At 33.9% G+C, this 18,568-nt stretch overlaps 3 protein-coding genes across 9 annotated transcripts in view; 2 read left to right on the top strand and 1 right to left on the bottom strand.

Annotated features, from left to right (window-relative positions):
* The window catches only part of TDRD6 (tudor domain containing 6), a 115,099-nt gene that overhangs the window by 10,783 nt on the left and 85,748 nt on the right, over window positions 1-18,568 (top strand). The window lies entirely within an intron of this gene.
* Window positions 4,729-18,568, bottom strand: part of PLA2G7 (phospholipase A2 group VII) — a 66,683-nt gene continuing 52,843 nt past the window's right edge. For 3 of the 4 annotated variants that reach the window (XM_012549106.3, XM_031964751.1, XM_031964750.1), the window contains 7 exons: window positions 18,472-18,540; window positions 16,555-16,681; window positions 15,703-15,816; window positions 13,412-13,503; window positions 10,513-10,683; window positions 7,077-7,225; window positions 6,329-6,565 (listed from right to left, as the gene is read on the bottom strand). In XM_012549106.3, the coding sequence (XP_012404560.1) occupies window positions 6,453-6,565; window positions 7,077-7,225; window positions 10,513-10,683; window positions 13,412-13,503; window positions 15,703-15,816; window positions 16,555-16,681; window positions 18,472-18,540 (835 nt within the window). In that variant the 3' untranslated portion in view covers window positions 6,329-6,452. Of the gene's footprint in view, window positions 6,566-7,076; window positions 7,226-10,512; window positions 10,684-13,411; window positions 13,504-15,702; window positions 15,817-16,554; window positions 16,682-18,471; window positions 18,541-18,568 lie in introns of all 4 variants that reach the window. The other variant, XM_003769120.4, reaches the window with a different exon arrangement.
* Window positions 11,618-18,568, top strand: part of ANKRD66 (ankyrin repeat domain 66) — a 92,699-nt gene continuing 85,748 nt past the window's right edge. Inside the window, exon 1 of the mRNA XM_003769121.2 lies at window positions 11,618-12,426. Within this exon, the coding sequence (XP_003769169.1) occupies window positions 12,322-12,426 (105 nt within the window). The 5' untranslated portion in view covers window positions 11,618-12,321. The remainder of the gene's footprint in view (window positions 12,427-18,568) is intronic.

Below are 18,568 nucleotides of genomic sequence, written 5' to 3'. Positions count from 1 at the left end.
TTTCTACATCAAAAGCATAGTGTGACAATTTCTACTACAGTGCTCATTTGGGAAGCGCATCCTATTTCATCTTTGGGTAATTCGGATTGTTATAAAGTTTTTCTTTACATCTAGCCTAAGTGCTACTAATTTTGCCTTCTAGGCATGCTAGTCTTGAGAAGCTTTAAGCTTTGTAGTTTAAAGGACACGAGTTTTTGAAGACATACAAACATAGTTTTTTAAGACATGCAAAACTTCTAGTTCTCTAATGCTTTCTTGAGATTTAGCCATCAAATTGGGTGCCATACTAAGTTGGAAAGTTTTGTGTGAGGGTTCACTGATAGATCAAGAGCCAGTTCAGTGATCAAGAGCCAGTTTAGTGAAGTTTAGAGAGGCTGGAGGGTACCTCAAGATTATTAGAACTCAGGCATGAATATATGGAAAAGAAAGAAGTACACTGCCTATCCAGTCTTCTTAAACCTTATGCTTTCCCACCTACTTTTGCTTCTTGCCTCTCCTCTGTACCAGGAATGTTCTTGTTCATCTCTTATGTCCTGGTTTCCTTTAAGCCTTGATCTAAAATTCAATCTGTGCAAGAAATCTTTGGTCTCCTTTAATGCCAATGTTTCTCTCTGATTACCCATCAAATTCATTTTAGTCATACATATACTTTAATCAGGATAAAATAGTAATATAGCTGGAATTAAGAAATATTCATTGGATGTTCTATAGCACAATAGTGCTATAGAAATTAAAATTACATTTTGTTTAATAGATATTATATGCCTATATTACCCTTTAAAACTTAAGATATGATAATTAGCATGTGATTTTCCTTTGATTTAAATGACATTTTAGAATCTTTTATGACCAATGATTCTCAAGGCCTTCTAGAAAAGTATATTAGATCTATAACAGAAAGGCATAAAGAGGCTCTTACTCAAGGCCAACAAAAACCAAACTGCATTTTGTGTATCATTGCAAAATTCTTCCTAGTAGAAATTGGTAATTGATTTAAAAACAAAACAAGCTTTCTATAAACTCTTCTCCCTAGGAGTAAGTTAAAAAAAAGTCCCATTGCCAGCTGAGCACTGAGTTCATTTCTTGGAGATAATTTGCTGGTTAGCCTCAGAATTAATATGAATGAATTAATGGGTATTTTAAATATGTTGAAAAGGTGTCTTCAAAAGTAAATGATCTTGCTAGGATGGTACAGTATGAATGACTTTTTAAAGAGCCAATATGGCAGAGTATAGGCCAGGATCCATTTGAACCCTGCCAATATTCCTCTCCAAATAATTTTAAAATAATGCTTCAGATTAAATTTTGGAGTCGCACATCAACAAATGATCAGAGGGAGATGTTCTAGCCTACAACAATTTAGGAGGTCTTTTGGAGCAGTCTGTAACACCTGAGGTAGACACAAGCCTAGAGTGTGGAAGGAGATCTCAGTCCAGAAATGGCAAAAGGGGGTCAGACAACCAGTCAGAAAGAGATTGCAGGGGACCCTTTGCTGATACTGGCACTGGTTGGCAAATTTAGTACCTAACAAAGCAATTCTGAGTTATAGTTCCAGGGAAGAGAGAGAAGTGCTTATGGCTTGAAAGGAAGCAAGAATTCTGATCACAGTTCCAGGGATAAGAGGACCATTAGAACATGTGGCTGCATGACAGCAGGGTAAAAACTAAAGCATAGACCAGAAAAGATGCCCAGAAATAAGCTGTGAGAAAATGAACAAATAACAAAAGAATCTGAGCATAAAGATATCATGGCATTGTCCCATGGCAGGGACAACCAAGAAATAAATGTAAAAAACAATTATGTGAAAATAGCTAAAGGAAAGCTGCAAAGGAAAACACTTGAGTGGGATCCAAGCCCAGTGAGAATTCCTAGATGGGAAAGAGATAAAGAGTAGCAGAGGAAAAACTTGGGAAAAGAAATGAAAATGATGCAAGAAAAATATGAAAGGAGAACAACCTGGTAAAGAGGCTTAAAATATACAGAAATAAAAAATAACATCTTAAAAAGCCAAACTGGACTAATAGTAAAAGAGGTACAAAAATTTGCCAAAGAAAAGAACTCCTTTAAAAGCAGAATAGACCAGTTGAATATACCAAATGGAAAAGGAGATAAAAGCTCACTGATGAAAATAAATCATTAAAAATTAGAATTCGATAAGTTGGAAACCTATGAACTCCAATAAGATATCAGTTAACAATAAAACAAAGTCAAATGAATTTTTAAAAAGTGACCTGAAAATAGATCAAGAAGAGATCCTTTAAGAATTATTATATTACCAGAAAGTCATGATTAAAAAAAAAAAAAAACCCTAAATGTTGTATTCAATGAATTTGTTAAAAAAAAAAACTGCCTTGATATCTTAGGTCTATAGAGTAAAATACAAATTGAAAGAATTCAGGCACCACCTGAAAGAGATCCCCAAACGAAAATTCCTGGGGATATTGGAGCCAAATTCCAGGGATTCCAGATCAAGAAGAAAATATTGCAAATAGAAAAATTTTTTCAAATATTATGAGCCATAGTCAAGATCAAACAAGACTGAGCAACTTTAATGTTAAAGAAGCACAAGGTTTGGAATATGATATTTCAGAGGTAAGAGCTAAGATTATAACCAAGAATAATCCACCCAGAAAAACTGATAATCTTTCAGGGGAAAAATGAATAATGAAACAGGATTACTAGACACATACAGAGTTAAAATGAAGGGCAGGAGCAGAGTCTATTATGTTTCAACTGAAGTGAAAAGGTTATAGAGATGCTAAGCATAATCTCAGACAGAGCAAAAAATAGACCTAAATGAAAGAGATCATGATAATTATATTTTGCTAAAAGGTGATATAGACAATGACAACATAAAAAAATAATTGGGAAAAATGAGTTGACTGTAATATATTGTTGGTGAACTTGTCCAATCATTTTGGAAAACAATTTGGAAAGATGACTTTTGATCTAGCAATACTACTATTAGGTTTGTATCACAAAAAGATTAAAGAAAAAGGAAAGAGATTTGTACAAAAATATAATAGCTCTTTTTGTGTTGGCAAAGGATTGGAAATTAAGGAGCTGGTCATCACTTGGGGAATGACTGAATAAATTGTGACATATGATTGTGATGGAATACTACTGTGCCATAAGAAATGATGAGGAAGGTAGTTTCAGAAAAAACTGTGGCAAGACCTAAATACACTAATGCTAAGTGAAGTGAGAAGATCCAGATCACCATTATGCACAGTAAAATCAATGTTGTAATGATGAGTAAATGTGAAAGACTTAATCTGAATAGTACAGTGATCCAAGAGAATCCCAAAGGTAGAATTGTCAATTTAAAAAATTACTATTTCCAGTGAGAGAACTTTATCTCAAATTGAAGCATAATTTTATTTTTCCTTTTTTTTGGGGGGGATGATAATATAGTTTGCATAATCTTACATCTATAATTGATATCATACTCTTTGCCTTCTCGAGAGGGTGGGGAGAATTGGGAAGGAGATAGTCAAACTCAAAATTTAAAAGCAAAGAATGCTTTAAAAAATTAAAAATAAAAGAAATGGAATGGATTAGGAAAAAGGAATAGGAAGGGGCTCCCAAACTCACTAAATAAATCCTGAAAACCAGTCTTCAATACCCCAGTATCTGTACTAGGTGGTACAGTAGATAATCTAGAAGATAGAAGAAATTATTAGATCTGAGTTCAAATCCTGCCTCAGATACCAACTAGCTATATGACTGGGTAAGTCATTTATCTTCCATCTGTCTGTTTTCTCCTCTGAATGAGAAGGATAATAACCACCTACTTTCCAAGGTTTTTATGAAGATTAAGATAATGTTGAGACATTGGGTTACACAATATATATACACATTTCCTAGCTGAGTGGTCCCAGGCACATTACTTAAACTCTATCTTTTTCTCAAAAATGGAGATTAACACTAGCATCTACCTCCCAGGTTTGTTGTGAGGAGGATCAAACGAGATAGTATTTAAAGTAAAGCACTTAGCATTATTGTCTGGTATATAGTAGGCACTTTAAAAGTGTTTCTTCCACCTGTCCTTGAATTTATTAAGGGTTTTGTATAATTTTTCATATTGTCCTCAGGAGATACTTTGTTGGAAGGAGAACCATTAAGATTGCATTTTCCTTTACACCAAATCAAATACTTTCTTACAGTCAACAATTAATAGCCACATTAATATCTTATTTTCTCTGCCCCTTTCGATCAATTTGCAATGCTATGGAAATATATCTTGTTGTTGAATAACATTTGTAAAAGCCTAGGAAGGCTTTTAGAAAGAAGAAAGAACATTAGACTTACATTTAAGTCTTGGCTTGACATACTTTCTACTTGTATAAATCAGGACAGACTAGCCTTTCTCGTTGTTTCATTTGTGAAATACAAGCTCTTGAGGAAAATATAGCAAACTTAAACCACTTTTCAAAAGGGAATTTTTAGTGGCAATGGTTTATATTATCAATGGATTTAATTGACAATAGGAGAGCCAAATAGTAATGGAGAAAAGAAATATGGTGAATAAAAGTTATAAGTATTTCCAATAATCTTGGTTCAAGAAATGTATTAAGCGTTACTTGAACAGTAGATAAACAGAAAAGATGGGTAGTGCACATATCATAAAGGAAAGAACAGATACCCAAAGGATGTCCAGCAAATTGAGTTCTATGAAAGAACAAAGACAATAGCAGTATTGAATAAGTAGGTGTTGCCATCTTGTACTAATGTTGAAAGTACCAAAATTGAGCTTTATTCAACAGTTGAATAAGTGTTAATAAGTACATGGAATCAGAGTATATGAAAACAAATGGAACATGTAAAGTCCACGTTGATGAGCTTCATGACTCTTGGTGGTCAAAGAACAATAAGTTGACAGAAAAGCCAGCTGGATTATATAATACTTGGACAAATGTATGCCTCCTGTATCTCATTTTGAGAAGAAAAAAAGAAGAGGGTTTTCATCATTTACCTTTCCCTATATATCCCTGTCTCTCCCAGGGAACCATCTCTCATCATAAAAGAAAAAGCAGGTCAACATATACTTTTGTTTGTGACTTTTGTGATGTTCCAAACCTTCAGCTTCCCACTTCTTAAAAATTGGTAGAGGGGAAGACATAACTTTTCATGTCTTTTGGGGGTCCAATCTTGAATATTAAAAATTTCATGAGATTCTGTCTCAGTTATCTCAGTTATTTTCCATTGTAATCAGAGCATTATTGTGTTATGTTTTCCATCTTTTCATGATTTTCTTTATTCATCATTCATTGTTTTGTGTAGTAGTATCATATTTCATTTTATTCATGTTATACTATTACTTGTTTAAGCTATTCCCAATCAATAGGTATGTTTTCTGGTTTTTATTTTAAAAGAAGCAGGTTGGACTATAGAATGTCCATGTTTCTTTCTATATTGATGATCCTATATATATGTATTTTTCTATATTCCCATAGTCCTTATCACCCTCAATTTTCTTAGGCCCTTCCTATCTGAAATCAGAATATCATTAATACTGATATAAAAGTGATTTAAGATTTCAGAAAAGAGTTTTCTGCCAAAGATCTTGGTTCCTGTATATGGTGTATTTGTGTTTTTACCACATCACATAATTTTATATATAGTCTAAAGATTGAAAACTAGGAAAAATGTGCTTATATATAATTCTTGAGTATATATTGTAATTATCCTGATAAGGCTTTTTCCATTATGGAACTCTGCTAAGAAAATGGAATGAGTTTTGTTCTTTTCCTTGATACAAAGGAGTAGTTAGCAATATTTGGTTGCTTCCTTTCCCCATCTAGCTTTCTTTTTCCTCTGTACTGTTAAATTAAATGGTCATTACTTTGGGGTATCTGAAAAGACATCAGTATACTAAGGATGGCATTTTTTCCTTAATCCTTTCTTTCTTGGATCAAAGGAAACAGATATAAAAATAATTTTTAATACCAACTCCATTCTCATGCCTTATTACTTTTCTCTCCTAATTTTTAATACCAACTCCATTCTCATGCCTTATTACTTTTCTCTCCTGATAACAAGATGTTATTAGCCCAATTATTTTTTCAGATGGGTCTTTGCTTCCACTTTGCCGAACTATGAGAAGGGCCCAATTGCCACTTGAACTAGCCCCCTTCATCAGAAAAGAAAATGCTGACAATGTAGAAATAAATGATAATGTTTCATAAATATCAACACCGCAAAAGATGAGAGTAATAAAACTACAGGCTGCTATGAATTTTGTACACTGAACTCCTTTGAATTTAAGCATAATAAACTTCAGCCACTTTAATCAAGATGAATCTTAATGATTATAGCATAGTCTATATTTTATAGCATAGTCTATATTTTTAAAAAAAAAGTATGTGGGTAATAGTTAAAAAAGAAACTATGGTCTCGGTGAAACAATTTAGTTTTTTTAAAAAATAGGTTGGTCAACACTGCACATTTCTTTATTCCAGGTACTCAGAAAGATACGTAACTGAGCCAGCATTGCTATCTCGCATGAGGTTTACATCTTCACCTTCAATTAAAGGGTCCCATTGATCAAAGTTTCTCTGAAGATCTGGAAAAAAAATACAAATGTACACAAATTTTGATTACAGAATTGAAGGCATTAATTAATGCCTAACAATTTTAAGTAGAAATACTTTTAAAATATTTAAAAATGGTTTCAAAAAGCTTCACTGAAGGAAGTAGCGTTAGGAAATTATATCAACTGCTTTGTTGCTCTGCAGGCAGGTTTCAGTAGACTCAACATAAAATCAATCCCAATATAAAATTTAGCCTTAGCAGATTAATATATGTTATGAAATATAAAACATATGCTACTACACTAGTACTTCTATCTGTGCTTATCCAAAATCCTGTGATTCCAAATCCTATGATTTTATCTGCAGAGGCAACTCTTTGATTTGGATACACACAATAAGGTATTGCATACACTATGCCAATTATATGGCATAATACAGTTTAATATGTGTGTGTGTGCTACAGGCGACTTTACTAAAACTTGAAAATAAGTCACACCAGCTTGTAATGACTATTTTAAGAATGAACCCGTAATAGTTTCTTACCTAAATGCTTTTGCAAGAAAGCTAATGAAGCTTTGCTTGTTAGACCAATGGCTACATCTGAATCGATATTTCCTTTTAATGAGAATATGTATCCAAGTATTTTACCAGTCACAAAAGTAAAGTCAGGAAAATTCTGATGGACTGAGCCCCTGTGCAAGGAAAAAAATGACACAGAAATGATAACTTATTGGTAGACTAAGTGCATATGGGTTAATGATACTGCTAGTATGTTAAGATAATATAAAAGATGTTACATAAATTGTGGGTTAGCATGATTTGCTCCATAACTTACAGCATGGTACGAATGAAACCCAAATTATATCTCTTATCTTCAGCTAATGTATTTCATAGCCACTTAGTTGTCTCATAAATAAGTGCCCTTGGTTGGGTGTGTGTGTGTGTGTGTAGTGATACCTGCCTGAAATCTGCTGAGGGTGGCAGATCTCTTGAGCTTTGAAATCTCTGAGCTCTATTGGGCTTAACACTTATCAAACATCTGATCAGAAATGGAAGCACAAGCAAAGCTGCTGTGTCATTCAGTAGTGGGTTAATGAGAAGACACTACACAGCTAGCCAAGGCAAGATAAGGAAAATTCAGTCTTGATAGAATGGGGGCTGGGGTGGGGGAAAGGAACAAGCATTATACCAGACACTGTGCTAATGATCATTCTCACAAAAACCATAAGAGGTGCTATTATCATCCCCAACTGAAACTGAGGAAACTGAGGCAGACAGAAGACTTACTCAGGAACACATTGCCAGAAAGTATCTGAGGCAAAATTTAATATAGGTATTCCTGACTACAGGCCCAGTGCTTTATTCACTGTGCCATCTAACTGCTGATCGGAGACTAGGCAGCCAGAGAGAAGCAGAAATAAATAGATGATAGATAGATTTGATTGGTATGATAGCTATAGAGAGACAGATACATACATGCAAACATATATACATATAATGTAGGTAAATAATAGATGCCTTTGATCAAAAGGGATAAGAAAATAAGGATGTAGTTGGATGTAAGTCTTATCTCCCCCCTCTAAGAAAACTCACAATGACCTGCCCTGAAGATATTTTATGCAGGAAAATGCTGCCCTCTAAAAGAACTGGAATTCAAACTGTATTGTAAATCTATTCAGTGGCATCTTTACAAGCTAAATATAATGATCAAAAAGTATTGACAGAGACTGGAATTTAGGAAATATAATTTCTAGCCTGGATAGTCCCTGGAAAGAAGGCAAATAAATTGTTCTTTCCTTTTGATATTAAATTGTATCCCATGAGTTCACATGAGGATTTGTGGGGTTTTGGAGAAACTTAAAAGATAACTAGAAAGATACTGAAAAAGGTAAGTCATTTCTAATGACCTACAGTTTGGTCACCTTTTAAGAGGATGTGAAAATAAGTACCTTTTAAGTTTCTCCAAAATTTATTTCAAAGATCACCTTACTATATAAATTAAGAAGGGAAAAAAATTTCCTACCCTCAAAGCCTCACTTGGACCCATAAAAGACAATGTTCTATCAAAATAAAATATGGATTTACAAAAGGAAATAGGATGTGAAATGTATTGAAATATAGAATTCTCTTCATCCTAAATACCTTTTAAGTTTCTTCAAAATTTATTTCAAAGATCACCTTACCATATAAATTAAGAAGGAAAAAAAATTTTTTCCTGCCTTAGATCCTCATTTGGACCCATGAAAGATAATTTTATACCAAAAGGAAATATGCTAATTAAGTTAAAGAACTATATTTAAGCTATAGGATGTGAACTGTATTTAAATATAGGGTATCCTTCAGCCTCTAGTTGTGTATTTGATATCTCAAAACGTGATACCCTTGGATCTGATCATTTCATGTATTTTCTCCATGGTTTATATATGCTTTGTTACCACAATGCAGCTTGTATAGTTCCCCCCCTTGAACTGCTCAGTTAGGTATTGGTTTGTCTCTGTTTCCTAGCAACACTAAGCATCCAAGAATCTAAATTAGTGACCTCTACACTTCATCCCATTCTGGAATAAGAATCTTCTTACTTTAAAAATCGGCTAAGCTGTCACATGGATATTTATATTTTTACCAGTTATTGTGTATTGGCATTTCACCAAGAATCCTAGCCTTGTGTCAGCCATTTATTTCTTTGTTGATCTCAACCTTACCTTCTCAGCATGCAATAGAGTCACCAAGAAATGAAGATTAAAGTCAAATTGGCCTTTAAGTGTTACTCAATACTTAGGATCACATCCTGCCATCCTTCCTTTAAATCAACTGTTCAACTTAAAAAGGTCTATATTTCTGTGGATTATAAAACATTTCCTATTACAGGAATCTTTAAAGGGAAATGGTAATACTAGTACGCTAGTAGAAATAGAGCTTAGTGAGAGTGCGTGCCTCTTATACAAAGACAACAAAATGGATGTTCTCTGATATTTCTACTTCTGTTGGGATAGTGTGACATTATGGGAAAGTAGTAAAGAACTGAATTTGAAATCAGGAGACCTGGTGTCTAGTTCTAATTCTGGCGATAATTACTATGTGATCTTGGACAGATCAATTAATCTCTCTAGGTTTCAGTTTATCAGCAAAATGGGGATGGTGGGGGAGAAGCACCTTCTTATTTCTGAATTATTTTGTGCATTTTTCCTCCCTTCCTCTCTCTTTCCTTCCCTCCCTCTCTCCCTCCCTCCTCCTCTCTACCATGTGACCTTTCATATTATGATTCTGATGCATTAAATAGATTTTATTTTTGTGGGCTTATTGAACATTTTAATACACATTTGTAACTATTTCATTGGGAAAATAGGTTCTTTAAATCTCATATTCATTTTACCTTGAAAATATAAGGTGATAGGGGCAGTTAGGTAGCACAGTGAATAGAGCACTAGCCCTGAAGTCAGAAGGACCTGAATTCAAATCTGATCTTGGACACTTCCTAGTTGTGTGACCTAGGGCAACTTTTCTGTCACACCTCCTTCCATGTTAGCATTATTTTGCAAATTAGAAAAAGATTCAGGTCTCAGTCAAAGCTAGGGAAATGAAAAAAGCTAGTATAAAATGAACTAGCAAAGGAAATGGCAAAACAACCCAGTTTCTTTGCCAAGTCTTGGCAGAGTTAGATGTGACTGAAAAATGGCTAAAGGACAATATCTAATTCCCTAATTTGGATATCATATAGAAAAACAGAAATAGCATGTACAATATGCAAAATTTAATTGCACATATCATATGATTTATATTTACTTCTAAGTCTATCTAGACATTGACTTTTTTCTAATGTATTTTCCCACAATCAATAAAGATGAAGTCTTAACATAAGAATTCTTCTATGGTCACATCACCAATGTATCTCAAAACTTTTGTGGGTTTTTTTTCTTTTTTTTGTTCTCCCATGCTTAGTTTCTTGTTATAGATCAAACAGAACTCTAGTTATACTTACTTGATTGTGATCATTTTTGTTTCTTTATCACCTAAGTAGAATTGTCTCATTTTCATGACATTTTCTGCAGTCTGGAATCTTTCAGAGTTGATAAAGAAGATTGGCTGGACAACTTTACTGTATAATTCATCACTTAAAGGGTTCATCCATGCATCCAGGGCAATAGCACATCTGGGAACATTTCATTGACAATAAAAGATCAACATGTTATACCTTAATTGACAAGAAAGTCAGCTGAGAATTCCATTATAATCCTAGTATTTGGAGACATGGTTGATAGTAGTCATTTTAATGAATGACTCTGGTGTTACATTTAGCAAGATACATTATTATTTATTGTGTAACTGTGAGACAGGAGCTTACCCTCCCCCTCCTCAGTACAACTCAAATCATGCCATAATTTATGTGCTTTATAATGAAGTGTTGCTGGAAGTTACAGAATTATGAATCATTAACATTCAAAGAATTCATAATTATGTATAATTATTTATAATTAACATTCATAGAAGCTGAAGTATTAGAAGGAACCTTAGAAATCTTCTCATTCTCCTTACTTTACAAAGGACACACTGAGGCATATAGAGCATTTTAGTGATTTGTCCAAGAATCCAGAGTGAGTAGCAGAGCTGGGGGAGCAAAAACCCAAGTATCTTGATTCCTAGGTTCACAACTATCTTCAAATGCAATTTTAGAAAAGTCCTTTTCAGTGTAAAATAGGCAATTAATTTCTCAATGGTTTCTCAACCATTATAGAATTGAAAAAATGAAAATTATTAAAGTTATCCAGAATGAGAATTCATGGATGTTGAGATGATATTGAAGGAATGGGAGTATATTATTCAGTCCACATACACTAAGTGTGCAGTTGACTGAATAGTATAGCAGAAAAGATCATGAAATTAAAATTGGAGCTATGATCATAGCTTTGACTAAGACCTGAATCTTAGTTTTCTCATTTGCAAAATAATGCTAACATGGAAGGAGGTCAGACAGAAAAGCTGTGATATATTTTTTAGGAGAAGAGAGACCAAAGTCATAGCTTCTCTTGGAATTCTACAGTCAAGCCTGTACTGACAACTCTAGAATTTTCTAGACAGCATGACAGTTGCTGGAGAAGAAAGGGGAAGCTGGACTGAAATTAAGATAGTTTTCTTAACTGGCTATTTCTCAAAATTCCTTCCGTATAAAAGAAATCGAAAGGAGATTTACCTTAGCTAAGGAGTATGATAAATCCTAAACTGTGTTTCAGATCACATATTAGATGACAGTTTAACTGAGAGCCCCCCCCCAGCGAAAAGTAGTAATAGACCAAGGTGATGAAACAGGTCTAAGAAGACTTCTGAAGACAAAAAGCTGTTAACAGAAAAATCTAAGAAAAGGTCAAAAAAGCAGAGTTGAACCTGTCCTTCCTGGAACAGTCAGGCTAAATAGAAGAGATTTTCATTATCCAATGACAGAGAAATCTAGTTGAGAAACTTACTGAAGAAAGCTACACAGTTATTGAGAATGCTAATTGAGGATAATTGCTGACTTTCCTGCAGGGATGAGGCTGACCAATCACAGCACCTCCAATATACTGAAGGAACTGAATTGAGTTGCAGGTGTCTCAAGTGTTTTCATAGGGACTAGAGGTAAAGCACCAATGAGGCAGAAAAAAAAAATCAGAGAAATAGCCTCTTAACAGCCAGAGCACTCCCTGTTCACAAGTGGATGATGAAGTTTTCTTAAAAAGCTGATGAAAGAACTGTAACCACAGAACCCCTACATGTATTGTAACAAGGTTAGGGGACCCCCCAAAAAAAAGAATTGATGGCCATAGAAGCTGGAAGAAGGCCAGGGAAAGCAATATTTGGAAGAAAAAAAGAGAAAAGCAATGCTTCATTAAAAGCAGAGCTCAACACTTGGTGGAAATCAGTGAGTAAAGCAATGTCAAGCACATTGAAGTGCCAATAATATCAGTGAAAGATATTCATAGCTTTGCAGTTTTAGAGGTATAAATTGTCCCCCTTCAATGCAAGTGCACTGATCATGTATGAATGTCTCATCTATGATGCCTGTAAAGGTACACTATTTACTTAGAGTGTGTGTACTTGTGGGAGATGGAGTCAAAGTATTCAGTGGAAAGAGGGAATGAATTGCTTTATTTGCATTGCTATGTAAATCCCATTATTATCAACTGAGTGTGATTTAGCTGACATATTTTTTAAAAATCACATTGGGGGATGAGGGCTCATCATTTATAGTTTAGAAAATTTTGACCTGGAACCTGGAGAAAGCTACCTGGATGAAAGAATGAGGGGGGGGGGCGCTCCATGGATGCTACAAACGAAAATCCTGCCTACCATCATAAATTATAGAGTTTTGAAGGAGTCCCTTAGAGGCTAGGAAGTTCAACTCCCTCATCTTATAAATGAGAAAACTCAGGCAGAAGTAGGATAAAGTACTTCCCCAGGATTGCTTAACTAGGAAGTATCTGAAGCAGGATTAGAACCTAATTCTTTTTGACTCTTAAATCTAGTGTTTTATATCTATATCCCTTCAACTTTAAAACCTAAAGTGTTATAAATTCAAAGTTTAAATATTTATATTTATGAAACAAGATAAACATATTACTATTTCTCACCCATCATAGAAACTTAACTTTGTAGAACAAATAACATAAGGATGAACTACTTCACGTATTAAACAGCTGAACAAATTAAGAAAGAATCCTGAATAAGAGTTTTTTAGTGTGCATAAGAATAGGGTGAATAGGACAAGATGCTTTCCACAGAGCACTCAATAAAGACTGAAGATAAAGTATAAACTTAAGGAAATCCCTTGTATTCCATAATTAAACCATTAAAAAAAAATTCACCATTAAAAAAATTACATTGTCTTCTTGCTTTATTTTCCTTACCGGAATCTGTTGTCTTCACTAAGAGACTGAATAGCTGTGGCTCCACCAAAGGAATGTCCCATTATTGCTATTTTATTTTCATCAATCATATCCTGTGTAGAAAGCATGATAAACTCAGTTTTTATAAGATGTCATTTGAAATATAGAAAAAATATGAAGTGGTTTAATTATTCACATTCAAGCAGTCATCCACTCAAAAAACATTTTTTAATTTACCTGATTTCTTAGAAAAAATACACTGAAAATTTGTGAGGATGCCTGATTTGTTACTTACTTGCCTCAATATATTTAGTGATCTCATGAGTTAAATAATTATCTCTAAATATTTATGTAAATCAGCCTTAATCTCTCTCCTAGACTCCCATCTTATATCTAGCTTTGAAACTCAATATAACTGATTCTATTACACATTGATATTACTTATTCCTCCTCCCCTTAAAAAAACACATATTCTTTTTCCTTTTCACATTTTATTTTTGTTGGTTACCACCACCATCCATATCAAGTTGCCCAGAGTTTAGGGCACTAGATGGAAGGTGGTACTTAACAAACATAAAACTTTATTCTCTCATCACCATATCCAAAATTTATCGATTCTATCTCCACATCTCTCACTTCCAACTCTTGTTCTTTATCATATTAATTCAAACTCTGTGCTCTGATTTTTTTCTCTTACCAGTTAAGTAACCCAGGGCTTGCAATACATCACATTTGGTGTCAGGAAGACTTGATGAATTGAAATATGGCCTAAGTTAATAGCTGTGTGACCCTGGGCAAATCACTTAACCCTTAACACTTAACAGTTCTATAAAAACATCTAGAAAAGAAAAATCTATAAAAACATAATTTTAGGAAGGAAATGGTGAACCACTCTAGTCTCTTTCCAAGAAAGCCCCAAATGGAGTGACAAAGAGTCAGACATGACTGAAAACCATTTGAATTCAAATATTTACCCCTGCCCTCTTTTCTATGTGTTTAAGTCCAATACCTTCAATTGCATATTGGCTATTTCCATCAAAGTATCTCATTGATACTGGTGTCTCTAATAATATGGTGTCTCTAATTTCTAATAGAAATTATCTGAACTTACTAAAAAAATGAATTTGTCAAATATTTCAATTTTAAAGTTTTTTTCTTTAATAGATGTAATCTGAATTTATTAAAATTAAAGCTATCTGCATTTTGAAAATGAAAATTATCTATTTAACTATAAACTGAAATTATCTTCTGCTACCCTAAACTCAAACTTCCTCCCAATTTTCCTATTTTCTGTTAAAGGAGGGCACTACAGTTTTGACCATCACAAAGGTTTGCAACCTTGGAGGCATCCTTGAATTTTTTCTTCATTTTCTCCCTTCTATCCTACCCCCTCTTTCCCATTTAATTAGTTGCCAAAACCTTAAATATCTATTAAGATCTATTACATTCTCTTCATTTGTCTATATGCAAAGATTCACATCTGAACCTTGGTTCAGGATGTCATCAATTCTCACCCTCTTATTCTTAATCAGCTTCCCAATTTTGAGGTCCCACCATTCTACACTGTTCCTTCACATGGGTGCCAAAACCCTGTTCCTAAGACACGATCTGATCATGTCACTTCAGAAATCTTCATTTATTTACTACTGACTTTAGAAAAGAAAACCCATAAAATCTTCAGCCTGGAATCCATGGCCAATCAATTACAAGGTATCTTCCAACTTTCACAGTTCATCAACCCTTCAAACAGTTTACAGTACAGCCAAATTGAATTGCAAGCTATTTCCAGAATTCCATTTCCTATCTAATCACAGGTCCAGTGTCTAGTTAATATGATGATAATTCATTTATATGTATGTGATGACAATGGACTCCCTTGAGGTTCCATAAACAAGACATGCACCCCCCATCTCTTCTCTCTGGGCATTTTCTCTGCCTGTCCCCCATGCATGGAATGTTCTGACTCCCTCACCTCTGCCAAATGACTTCGTTAGCTTCTCTCAAGTCCCAAATAAAACCCCATTCTCTATAGGAAACCTTTCCCAAACTCTCTAAACTATAATGCCTTTCCTCTTTTAATTATTTTTTACTTATCCTGTATATAGCTTCTCAGTACATATTTGTTTCCCTATTGGTCTCCCTTATCAGATTGTAGACTCCTTTAGGACAAGACCTCAACAATTCGAAGTCTTCTGCCTCCTTTTGCTTTTCCAATGCTTAGCACAGTGTTTGTTATATAGCAGGAAATTAATAAATGTTTAGAGACTGATTGATTTCTTTTTTTTAAAGGAAAGTTGGCTTTATTGACTTACCTCTAGTTGCTGCAAGTTAAAGGAGGAATTCAAAGCATTCTCCACTGCTTTCCCCTCATTAATATCAAGGATCAAATTAAGAGCTTTAGAGCATTCTTCTGCTCTTTGAAGTACCTGGGTATGATTATAAGAAGTATAAACAGCGCCATTTCATATAAACAGAACAATATAAAAGCTTTAATTCTTTGTTTGAGTTGCAGAAAAAAATAATGAAGCTACCAAAATGATCTTTTCTAAACAACATGTTTAGTTTAATGGTACAGAATAATACATTAGCTTTGTGGAGCCTAGAAAATTATTGTCTAACAATTACACTTCTCAAATTAGAGTGCCTCATATAAAACCTATATAAAATTTCTTATCATCAAAGGAGCAGGAAGAGGAAAAAAGAAGGGAGAAAAATTTGGAACTCAAATATAAAAGAAATTAGAGAATTATTTTCACATGTTAATTAGAAAAAAATACAATTAAAGTGCCTGATGCAACAAATAAGAGGCATCATGACTTATTGGAGAGAAAGTGTGGCCAATGACAAGTCACTTCACTTCTTAGTGTCCCAGGAAACTTTTTTAAGGCTAAGATACAGATTCATTGATGATCTGTATCAAGGGAGAGAGTTTCCACACATGGATGATATCACAGGTCTGGACCTCAACCAGAAAACTCCCAACAAGTATGATACCATCTGTCAGAATTTTGGTTATTTTTATTTATATTATTAAGTGGAAATTTATAAGGAAAAGTTCTGTGAATATGGCCGTGGAGAACAGAAAATAGGAATGGAGCTTGGATATGGGATATTAAATTAAATTGCATTGCTTTTTTGTATGACTACATTCAGTTTTTCCATACCTGTTGGTGACGTTGGGCATATTCCGTCATCTCTGAACTGAGTTGCTTATAGGGAAGCCAGGTCTTATTATTTCTTTGTAGAGCAAGTTCATCTTCAAAGTAAAAAGTTGCTGATGCTGATTCATCTCTATATGGGAAAAACATCATTCCATTTGCCTATTATTCTCTTCCCCTCATGTGAACTTTCCTTACTTCCTTCCCTCCCAACATTTTCTTGATCTTTTTATTTTAGCCCTTTTATTCTAGTCTGTAACACTCTGTAAAGAAGACTTAAATTAAAAAAATCCTTCTAAAAGAACCTACACACCAATCTGATGACTAGTACTTCTTCTATGCAAATATAATATTAGGCAAAACAATGATTGGGGGGGGCAGGATTCAATAACAGCATAGTGACCTCATGGCTATGGAAGCACTGATCAGGAAAAGCAAGAGCTACCAATAGTAGTCATAGTACAGAATACACCATATGATTCTATGGTGAACCAAGCTCATCTCACTTGTGATGTGCCTAACCCTGGCATAGTAAGGTAGTAATCATGAAGCTGAGGTATGGTTAGTGACATTATTGAGAACATCTTTATGTGTGGCAGTATTATGTAGAACATGTATTTCTAAATTAGATAATGAAAACCTAAATCCTTTCAGATTTAATAGTTTTAGAGGAAAGTAACAATAACATTGATTTCTGGGTCATAGGAAATGGGCTCAAATTCTAGCTCTAATAATCACTCTCTAAGTGACTTTAGGCAGTTTAAACACCTTGTCCTCAGTTTTCCTCATTTGTAAAGTGTGGAAGGTTGAATTAGACTACCTCTAAGGTCCCTTTCAAGCCCTAAATGTGTTACTTTCTAGTACAATCTGATTATAATATATATATATATATGGAAGGGAGGCAATTAGGTGACATAATGGATAAACTGGCCAGGAGTGAAGTCAGGAAGACTCAAATCTGGCCTCAGATACTTAACAGCTATGTGATCCTGGGCAGGTCATTTCACATTGCTTGTCCTAGTTTCCTCATATGTAAAATGAGCTGAAGGAGGAAATGGCATACCATATTCTAGTATTATCTTTGCCATGAAAATCCTAAATGGGGTCACCATGAGGTTGATACAACTGAAAACAACTGAACAACAATAACAATAATAAGCAATATAATTTATATATAATATATCTGGGCATGGTTATATTTGTTTATTTATAATTTATTATTAATGTTAACATAATATTAATATATTAAACACAATGACTTATTTATTATTTATAAATAAATTTATAATATGAATATAATTTATAATATGATATATTTATAATTATAAATAATATAACAATATAATTTATATAATGCTCCAACACTTGCAAAGAACTTTATAAATATTATTTTCTTCTCTACTCTAAATCAGTGATCTTCAAAGATAACCTAATAAATTAGTTTTGCATCTGACTAGTAAAGGTAGCTATAGCATTTATATAGCATTTTAGGTCTGCAAAACTTTTTGCCACCATTCATTTGATCCTCTGAATAATCCTGAGTGGTAGCTGCCATGCTATTATCATCTCCATTTTACAGAGGAGGAAACTGGAGCAAACAGCGGTTAATGACTTGCCCAGGGCCACAAAACTATTAAATGTCTAAAGCTGAATTTGAATTCAAGTACTCCTGACTCCAAGGTCTAGCATTCTACATACATCTTAAACCAGAGTTGAAAATTTTTCTCTAAGTTTCATTGAAAGTCAGTGGTATGGTTATAATCACCAAATATGTTTGCGTTTTTTGCATGCTTGTGGATTACAAAGTTGTACACACAAAAAAATAAATGCAACTAGTAAGAAAAACACACATCAAAAATGCCTTTTTGAGTTGGCTTTAAAAGAAACCCCCCCCACTACAACAAATGACATTCACACACATACCTGTGTTCTACAGCAGCAACTATAAACCCATGAGATGCCAGATCAATTCCAAGAGCAGAATAAACTGTCCTTAAAAACAGAAAGTTGACAAAGAAAC

Source organism: Sarcophilus harrisii, chromosome 4 (assembly GCF_902635505.1).
Source record: "Sarcophilus harrisii chromosome 4, mSarHar1.11, whole genome shotgun sequence".
In the NCBI taxonomy this organism is placed as follows: Eukaryota; Metazoa; Chordata; class Mammalia; order Dasyuromorphia; family Dasyuridae; genus Sarcophilus; species Sarcophilus harrisii.
The sequence above is the reverse complement of the archived record's forward strand: the minus strand, read 5'-3'. Positions and strand labels throughout refer to the sequence as shown.